Genomic DNA, 9,371 nt, shown 5'->3' with positions numbered 1-9,371 from the left:
AAAGAGATGCTCAAACTTCAACAACCCCCGCAGGTGACTATATATGGGGATGGAGATCAATGGGACTGAAAAGGGCTGGGAGTGGGACAAATGCAAAGAAGGGGGCTTCCCGTAATCCTGAAAGTAAGACTCCAACCCAAGCTTGAGCACCTCTAGGCACAATCCCTGAGCAGGACAGCAGGCCTGCCTCTTCTTCCTCCACCACAAATCTTTTCCTTCCGGGAGGGGTCCTAATGAGATCGTTTCCTTTCACCTCAGTGACCAAGCAGGAGACGCCAACGACGCCTTCTCCCACCACGACTAGCACCAGCTCAAAGACACCCACACCTAAGCCTCCCATAGAGCAGACGTTCACCATCACTTACCACATCACAATGAATTTTACTGAGGACCTGTTGGATTCGTCCTCCGAAGCATACCGCAGCCTGAATGAGACAATCGGGAAGATAGTAAGTTCTGTGGCCTTTCCACCACCCTGGGGAGGGGGCGCAGGGGAGGGAAATGCTGCCCCCCGCCCTCTCAGTCCGGTGGTGGGGTGGGGCCCGCCCATCTGTAAAGAATGGGGCAGATATCTCTGTGCCACTGCAGAGCTATGGGGCTTCCAGGTATTTGACGCAGCTTCCTGGGGATTGTCAGCCCCTATATGCAGTCTTCAATTCCCCCTCATCCCTACTGCCCCACACGTTCTCCTCTGTGCCTCTCTTTTCCTGTGGGGTGGGCGAAGAGAAGATGAGAAGGGCTGACTTCATCCCAGCCATGTCTCAAGCCTTAGAAAATGAGTTAATAGCATAATACAACATGTGTTATACCCTTTTCTTTCCACAGTATGAGGAAGTTTTCAACTGCACAGGATGCCATTTTGAAGGGAAATATATGGGATACACGGTGAATTCTTTCAGGTACGGAAAGAGGATTAAATGAGGGCACCCACCTGAGCTAGGTGGGTCATGGCTCCAGCTGAGTATAGGGCAGCTTCCTGTGTCTCTCTGTGTTTCTGCTAAGCATGTACATGTCTCCACTGCAGGGGGGTGGAACAGATGGCCCTTGAGGTCCCCTCCACCTCTACAATTCTGGTTTCATGCCAATTGATGCTCAGGCGTTCCCTGGCAAAGCCGGAGATTTAAACCAGGGACCTTCTGCATGCAAAGCAGCTGCTCTTCTGCTGAGTGATGGGAGTGTGGGGCTGTCAAGCTGCAGTTCCAGATCCGCCAACGCTTCTCTTTTCCCTTTCTAACGCACAGAAATGGCTCAGTGCTGGCAGATACAACGGTACGCTTCCAGGAAAGTGAAGATGTTTCCGCCGATAAGCTCCGCACTGCTCTGAGCGACGCACCTGAAGACAAACGGCAGGGTCTCAATCTGACTCAGATTGAAGGTGAGGGGCTGAAGGATGAACAGTGGGGGGCTGGGTACTACAGCAAAGCATCCCTCGGGCAGCGTCTGCGACACAAGACTCAGAGCCCCTCGCGCAGTTCGAGACACAGAATTCCCTTCCTGGAAGTCTAGGCAGGTTTCCGGCCCTCAGTGCTGAAACTGGGATGATTTCTGTAGATTAATATGCACACCGCAGATTTCATTATGCAAAACAACAGCATGACACTCAGGCAGGAAACACACCAAATATTTAAGGCCCTTTGGTTGGACACCAAAGTAGCTTCTCTATCTATTGGCACAAGGATTTCTCCCTGCACAGGGGGACGCTCTCCTCTTACCACACCCCTCCTGAAACTGCTCTGAGGGTTCCCCCCAGACCTCTGGAGCAGATCTGGAGAGGGCACAGGCTTCACTTGGGCAGGGAGGGAGGAGAGGGGGAAATGTCCCATTGAGCAAGCAGCAAGCCTTGCGAGGACAGGACGCAATAGCTGCATGCCGCCCGCTTCAGCTTGCCCCCAGGTATCCTGGGAATAGTGCTTGAGCGCTCACAGAGCTATGATTCCCAGCATTTTTAGCAACCTGGTTCCCAGGATCCTTGCAGAGATCCCATGCATTTAAATGTATGGTGGGTACACAGGAAGAGGCATGTAGTGAGGTTCCATGATCCAACTACTTTTACCACAGATGATCTACCCAGTGAGCTATGGGTCTTCCCCACAGATTTCCCATTCCTCCCCAAAAGGAGAGGAGTAAATGGACATGGAGGGGACTCCCACCGGAAACACCTGTTCCTACCTACACATTCCTTCCATTGCGGGGTGGTGGTGGGCTGGAACACTTGACTGTGGAGGCAGCTTCCGGGTCTCCTTCCGGGGGCTCCTCCTGCTCCAGCTGGGGGGCCCCTCTCGCCCCACTGATCTGCTTCCTGCTCAGGTGGTGCCCATAGAAAGAGCAGAAAGAGATGCTCAAACTTCAACAACCCCTGCAGGTAACTATATATGGGGATGGAGATCAATGGGACTGAAAAGGGCTGGGAGTGGGACAAATGCAAAGAAGGGGGCTTCCCGTGATTTTGAAAGTAAGACTCCAACCCAAGCTTGAGCACCTCTGGGCACAATCCCTGAGCAGGACAGCAGGCCTGCCTCTTCTTCCTCCGCCACAAATCTTTTCCTTCCGGGAGGGGTCCTAATGAGATCGTTTCCTTTCACCTCAGTGACCAAGCAGGAGACGCTAACAACGCCTTCTCCCACCACGACTAGCACCAGCTCAAAGACACCCACACCTAAGCCTCCCATAGAGCAGACGTTCACCATCACTTACCACATCACAATGAATTTTACTGAAGACTTGTTGGATTCGTCCTCCGAAGCATACCGCAGCCTGAATGAGACAATCGGGAAGATGGTAAGTTCTGTGGCCTTTCCACCACCCTGGGGGAGGGGGCGCAGGGGAGGGAAATGCTGCCCCCCACCCTCTCAGTCCAATGGTGGGGTGGGGCCTTTTCATCTGTAAAGAATGGGCAGATATCTCTGTGCTACTGCAGAGCTATGGGGCTTCCAGGTATTTGACGCAGCTTCCTGGGGATTGTCAGCCCCTATATGCAGTCTTCAATTCCCCCTCATCCCTGCTGCCCCACACGTTCTCCTCTGTGCCTCTGTTTTCCTGTGGGGTGGGGCAAAGAGAAAGTGAGAAGGGCTGACTTCATCCCAGCCATGTCTCAAGCCTCAGAAAATGAGTTATGTAATAGCATAATACAACATGCGTTATACCCTTTTCTTTCCACAGTATGAGGATGTTTTCAACTGCACAGGATGCCCTTTTGAAGGGAAATATATGGGATACACGGTGAATTCTTTCAGGTACGGAAAGAGGATTAAATGAGGGCACCCACCTGAGCTAGGTGGGCTGTGGCTCCAGCTGAGTATAGGGCAGCTTCCTGTGTCTCTCTGTGTTTCTGCTAAGCATGTACTGTACATGTCTCCACTGCAGGGGGGTGGAACAGATGGCCCTTGAGGTCCCCTCCACCTCTACAATTCTGGTTTCATGCCAATTGATGCTCAGGCGTTCCCTGGCAAAGCCGGAGATTTAAACCAGGGACCTTCTGCATGCAAAGCAGCTGCTCTTCTGCTGAGTGATGGGAGTGTGGGGCTGTCAAGCTGCAGTTCCAGATCCGCCAACGCTTCTCTTTTCCCTTTCTAACGCACAGAAATGGCTCAGTGCTGGCAGATACAACGGTACGCTTCCAGGAAAGTGAAGATGTTTCCGCCGATAAGCTCCGCACTGCTCTGAGCGACGCACCTGAAGACAAACGGCAGGGTCTCAATCTGACTCAGATTGAAGGTGAAGGGCTGAAGGATGAACAGTGGGGGTCTGGGTACTACAGCAAAGCATCCCTCGGGCTGTGTCTGCGACACAAGACTCAGAGCCTCTTGTGCAGCTCCAGGCACAGAATTCCCTTCCTGGAAGTCTAGGCAGGTTTCCAGCCCTCAGTGCTGAAACTGGGATGATTTCTGTAGATTAATATGCACACCGCAGATTGCATTATGCGAAACAACAGCATGACGCTCAGGCAGGAAACACACCAAATATTTAAGGCCTTTTGGTTTGGCCCCAAAGTAGCACTCAACCTCTCCATCTATTGGCACAAGGATTTCTCCCTGCACAGGGGGACGCTCTCCTCTCACCACACCCCTCATGAAAGTGCTCTGGGGGTTCCCCCCAGACCTCTGGAGCAGATCTGGAGAGGACACAGGGTTCACTTGGGCCGGGAGGGAGGAGAGGAGGAAATGTCCCATTGAGCAAGCAGCAAGCCTTGCGAGGACAGGACGCAATAGCTGCATGCCGCCTGCTTCAGCTTGCCCCCAAGTATCCTGGGAACAGTGTTTGAGCGCTCACAGAGCTATGATTCCCAGCATTTTTAGCAACCTGGTTCCCAGGATCCTTGCAGATAACCCATGCATTTAAATGTATGGTGGGGACACAGGAAGAGGCATGTAGTGAGGTTCCAGAATCCAACTACTTTTACCACAAATGATCTACCCAGTGAGCTATGGGTCTTCCCCACAGATTTCCCATTCCTCCCCAAAGGGAGAGGAGTAAATGGACATGGAGGGGACTCCCACCGGAAACACCCGTTCCTACCTACACATTCCTTCCATTGTGGGGTGATGGTGGGCTGGAACACCTGACTGTGGAGGCAGCTTCCGGGTCTCCTTCCGGAGGCTCCTCCTGCTCCAGCTGGGGGGCCCCTCTCGCCCCATTTACCTGCTTCTTGCTCAGGTGGTGCCCATAGAAAGAGCAGAAAGAGATGCTCAAACTTCAACAACCCCCGCAGGTGACTATATATGGGGATGGAGATCAATGGAACTGAGAAGGGCTGGGAGTGGGACAAATGCAAAGAAGGGGGCTTCCCGTAATCCTGAAAGTAAGACTCCAACCCAAGCTTGAGCACCTCTAGGCACAATCCCTGAGCAGGACAGCAGGCCTGCCTCTTCTTCCTCCGCCACAAATCTTTTCCTTCCGGGAGGGGTCCTAATGAGATCGTTTCCTTTCACCTCAGTGACCAAGCAGGAGACGCTAACAACGCCTTCTCCCACCACGACTAGCACCAGCTCAAAGACAACCACACCTAAGCCTCCCATAGAGCAGACGTTCACCATCACTTACCACATCACAATGAATTTTACTGAGGACTTGTTGGATTCGTCCTCCAAAGCATACCTCAACCTGACTGGGAGTATCGAGAAGATGGTAAGTTCTGTGGCCTTTCCACACCCCTGGGGGAGGGGGCGCTGGGGAGGGAAATGCTGCCCCCCAGCCTCTCAGTCCGGGGGTGGGGTGGGGCCTGTTCATCTGTAAAGAATGGGGCAGATATCTCTGTGCCACTGCAGAGCTATGGGGCTTCCAGGTTTGTGACGCAGTTTCCTGGGGATTGTCAGCCCCTATATGCAGTCTTCAATACCCCCTCGTCTCTGCTGCCCCACACGTTCTCCTCTGTGCCTCTCTTTTCCTGTGGGGTGGGGTGGGGCAAACAGAAGGTGAGAAGGCTGACTTCATCCCAGCCATGTCTCAAGCCTCAGAAAATGAGTTAATAGCATAATACAACATGCGTTATACCCTTTTCCTTCCACAGTATGAGGACGTTTTCAACTGCACAGGATGCCCTTTTGAAGGGAAATATATGGGATACACGGTGAATTCTTTCAGGTACGGAAAGAGGATTAAATGAGGGCACCCACCTGAGCTAGGTGGGTCGTGGGTCCAGCTGAGTATAGGGCAGCTTCCTGTGTCTCTCTGTGTTTCTGCTAAGCATGTACATGTCTCCACTGCAGGGGGGGGGGGACAGATGGCCCTTGAGGTCCCCTCCCCTCCAATTCAGGTTTCATGCCATGATATGCTCAGGCAGAAAACAATCCTCTCTGGCTGTGTTCCCTGGCAAAGCCAGAGATTTAAACCAAGGACCTTCTGCATGCAAAGCAGCTGCTCTTCTGCTGAGCGATGGGAGTGTGGGGCTGTCAAGCTGCATTTCCAAATCTGCCAAAGCTTCTCTTTTCCCTTTCCAACGTACAGTAGCGGTTCAGTGCTGGCAGATACAACGGTACGCTTCCAGGAAAGTGCAGATGTTTCCGCCGATAAGCTCCGCACTGCTCTGAGCGACGCACCTGAAGACAAACGGCAGGGCCTCAACCTGACCCAGATTGAAGGTGAAGGGCTGAAGGATGAACAGTGGGGGTCTGGGTACTACAGCAAAGCATCCCTCGGGCTGTGTCTGCGACACAAGACTCAGAGCCTCTTGTGCAGCTCCAGGCACAGAATTCCCTTCCTGGAAGTCTAGGCAGGTTTCCAGCCCTCAGTGCTGAAACTGGGATGATTTCTGTAGATTAATATGCACACCGCAGATTGCATTATGCGAAACAACAGCATGACGCTCAGGCAGGAAACACACCAAATATTTAAGGCCTTTTGGTTTGGCCCCAAAGTAGCACTCAACCTCTCCATCTATTGGCACAAGGATTTCTCCCTGCACAGGGGGACGCTCTCCTCTCACCACACCCCTCATGAAAGTGCTCTGGGGGTTCCCCCCAGACCTCTGGAGCAGATCTGGAGAGGACACAGGGTTCACTTGGGCCGGGAGGGAGGAGAGGAGGAAATGTCCCATTGAGCAAGCAGCAAGCCTTGCGAGGACAGGACGCAATAGCTGCATGCCGCCTGCTTCAGCTTGCCCCCAAGTATCCTGGGAACAGTGTTTGAGCGCTCACAGAGCTATGATTCCCAGCATTTTTAGCAACCTGGTTCCCAGGATCCTTGCAGATAACCCATGCATTTAAATGTATGGTGGGGACACAGGAAGAGGCATGTAGTGAGGTTCCAGAATCCAACTACTTTTACCACAAATGATCTACCCAGTGAGCTATGGGTCTTCCCCACAGATTTCCCATTCCTCCCCAAAGGGAGAGGAGTAAATGGACATGGAGGGGACTCCCACCGGAAACACCCGTTCCTACCTACACATTCCTTCCATTGTGGGGTGATGGTGGGCTGGAACACCTGACTGTGGAGGCAGCTTCCGGGTCTCCTTCCGGAGGCTCCTCCTGCTCCAGCTGGGGGGCCCCTCTCGCCCCATTTACCTGCTTCTTGCTCAGGTGGTGCCCATAGAAAGAGCAGAAAGAGATGCTCAAACTTCAACAACCCCCGCAGGTGACTATATATGGGGATGGAGATCAATGGAACTGAGAAGGGCTGGGAGTGGGACAAATGCAAAGAAGGGGGCTTCCCGTAATCCTGAAAGTAAGACTCCAACCCAAGCTTGAGCACCTCTAGGCACAATCCCTGAGCAGGACAGCAGGCCTGCCTCTTCTTCCTCCGCCACAAATCTTTTCCTTCCGGGAGGGGTCCTAATGAGATTGTTTCCTTTCACCTCAGTGACCAAGCAGGAGACGCCAACGACGCCTTCTCCCACCACGACTAGCACCAGCTCAAAGACAACCACACCTAAGCCTCCCATAGAGCCGACGTTCACCATCACTTACCACATCACAATGAATTTTACTGAAGACTTGTTGGATTCGTCCTCCGAAGCATACCGCAGCCTGAATGAGACAATCGGGAAGATGGTAAGTTCTGTGGCCTTTCCACCACCCTGGGGGAGGGGGCGCAGGGGAGGGAAATGCTGCCCCCCAGCCTCTCAGTCCAATGGTGGGGTGGGGCCTTTTCATCTGTAAAGAATGGGGCAGATATCTCTGTGCTACTGCAGAGCTATGGGGCTTCCAGGTATTTGACGCAGCTTCCTGGGGATTGTCAGCCCCTATATGCAGTCCTCAATTCCCCCTCATCCCTGCTGCCCCACACGTTCTCCTCTGTGCCTCTGTTTTCCTGTGGGGTGGGGCGAAGAGAAAGTGAGAAGGGCTGACTTCATCCCAGCCATGTCTCAAGCCTCAGAAAATGAGTTATGTAATAGCATAATACAACATGCGTTATACCCTTTTCCTTCCACAGTATGAGGACGTTTTCAACTGCACAGGATGCCCTTTTGAAGGGAAATATATGGGATACACGGTGAATTCTTTCAGGTACGGAAAGAGGATTAAATGAGGGCACCCACCTGAGCTAGGTGGGCCGTGGCTCCAGCTGAGTATAGGGCAGCTTCCTGTGTCTCTCTGTGTTTCTGCTAAGCATGTACATGTCTCCACTGCAGGGGGGGGGGGACAGATGCCCTTGAGGTCCCCTCCCCTCCAATTCAGGTTTCATGCCATGATATGCTCAGGCAGAAAACAATCCTCTCTGGCTGTGTTCCCTGGCAAAGCCAGAGATTTAAACCAAGGACCTTCTGCATGCAAAGCAGCTGCTCTTCTGCTGAGTGATGGGAGTGTGGGGCTGTCAAGCTGCATTTCCAAATCTGCCAAAGCTTCTCTTTTCCCTTTCCAACGTACAGTAGTGGTTCAGTGCTGGCAGATACAACGGTACGCTTCCAGGAAAGTGCAGATGTTTCCGCCGATAAGCTCCGCACTGCTCTGAGCGACGCACCTGAAGACAAACGGCAGGGCCTCAACCTGACCCAGATTGAAGGTGAAGGGCTGAAGGATGAACAGTGGGGGTCTGGGTACTACAGCAAAGCATCCCTCGGGCTGTGTCTGCGACACAAGACTCAGAGCCTCTTGTGCATTTTTAGCAACCTGGTTCCCAGGATCCTTGCAGATAACCCATGCATTTAAATGTATGGTGGGGACGCAGGAAGAGGCATGTAGTGAGGTTCCAGAATCCAACTACTTTTACCACAGATGATCTACCCAGTGAGCTATGGGTCTTCCCCACAGATTTCCCATTCCTCCCCAAAGGGAGAGGAGTAAATGGACATGGAGGGGACTCCCACCGGAAACATTCCTTCCATTGTGGGGTGATGGTGGGCTGGAACACCTGACTGTGGAGGCAGCTTCCGGGTCTCCTTCCGGAGGCTCCTCCTGCTCCAGCTGGGGGGCCCCTCTCGCCCCATTGATCTGCTTCCTGCTCAGGTGGTGCCCATAGAAAGAGCAGAAAGAGATGCTCAAACTTCAACAACCCCCGCAGGTGACTATGGGGATGGAAATCAATGGAACTGAGAAGGGCTGGGAGTGGGACAAATGCAAAGAAGGGGGCTTCCCGTAATCCTGAAAGTAAGACTCCAACCCAAGCTTGAGCACCTCTAGGCACAATCCCTGAGCAGGACAGCAGGCCTGCCTCTTCTTCCTCCGCCACAAATCTTTTCCTTCCGGGAGGGGTCCTAATGAGATCGTTTCCTTTCACCTCAGTGACCAAGCAGGAGACGCCAACGACGCCTTCTCCCACCACGACTAGCACCAGCTCAAAGACAACCACACCTAAGCCTCCCATAGAGCTGACGTTCACCATCACTTACCACATCACAATGAATTTTACTGAAGACTTGTTGGATTCGTCCTCCGAAGCATACCGCAGCCTGAATGAGACAATCGGGAAGATGGTAAGTTCTGTGGCCTTTCCAC

General features: G+C 52.9%; 1 protein-coding gene and 2 long non-coding RNA genes across 7 annotated transcripts in view; 1 reads left to right on the top strand and 2 right to left on the bottom strand.

Annotated features, from left to right (window-relative positions):
• Positions 1 to 9,371, top strand: part of MUC1 (mucin 1, cell surface associated) — a 37,261-nt gene that overhangs the window by 13,387 nt on the left and 14,503 nt on the right. For 2 of the 5 annotated variants that reach the window (XM_080984511.1, XM_080984510.1), the window contains exons 5-17: positions 259 to 449; positions 826 to 899; positions 1,242 to 1,375; positions 2,588 to 2,778; positions 3,160 to 3,233; positions 3,581 to 3,714; positions 4,934 to 5,124; positions 5,507 to 5,580; positions 5,944 to 6,077; positions 7,297 to 7,487; positions 7,870 to 7,943; positions 8,306 to 8,439; positions 9,159 to 9,349. In XM_080984511.1, the coding sequence (XP_080840637.1) occupies positions 259 to 449; positions 826 to 899; positions 1,242 to 1,375; positions 2,588 to 2,778; positions 3,160 to 3,233; positions 3,581 to 3,714; positions 4,934 to 5,124; positions 5,507 to 5,580; positions 5,944 to 6,077; positions 7,297 to 7,487; positions 7,870 to 7,943; positions 8,306 to 8,439; positions 9,159 to 9,349 (1,787 nt within the window). Of the gene's footprint in view, positions 1 to 53; positions 450 to 825; positions 900 to 1,241; positions 1,376 to 2,587; positions 2,779 to 3,159; positions 3,234 to 3,580; positions 3,715 to 4,933; positions 5,125 to 5,506; positions 5,581 to 5,943; positions 6,078 to 7,296; positions 7,488 to 7,869; positions 7,944 to 8,305; positions 8,440 to 9,158; positions 9,350 to 9,371 lie in introns of those variants that run through there. The other 3 variants (XM_080984513.1, XM_080984512.1, XM_080984514.1) reach the window with 3 other exon arrangements.
• Positions 1,239 to 2,542, bottom strand: LOC308465180. Its single transcript, XR_013980324.1, has 2 exons — positions 2,170 to 2,542; positions 1,239 to 1,333 (listed from the first exon to the last, which is right to left on the bottom strand). It is a non-coding gene; the product is annotated as an uncharacterized lncRNA (long non-coding RNA).
• LOC308465195 lies at positions 3,578 to 4,926 on the bottom strand. Its single transcript, XR_013980340.1, has 2 exons — positions 4,516 to 4,926; positions 3,578 to 3,672 (listed from the first exon to the last, which is right to left on the bottom strand). It is a non-coding gene; the product is annotated as an uncharacterized lncRNA (long non-coding RNA).

The sequence above is a fragment of the Podarcis pityusensis genome, assembly GCF_964106645.2.
Source record: "Podarcis pityusensis genome assembly, chromosome: 16".
NCBI classification, from domain to species: domain Eukaryota; kingdom Metazoa; phylum Chordata; class Lepidosauria; order Squamata; family Lacertidae; genus Podarcis; species Podarcis pityusensis.
This window is presented reverse-complemented; position numbering and strand designations above follow the sequence as displayed.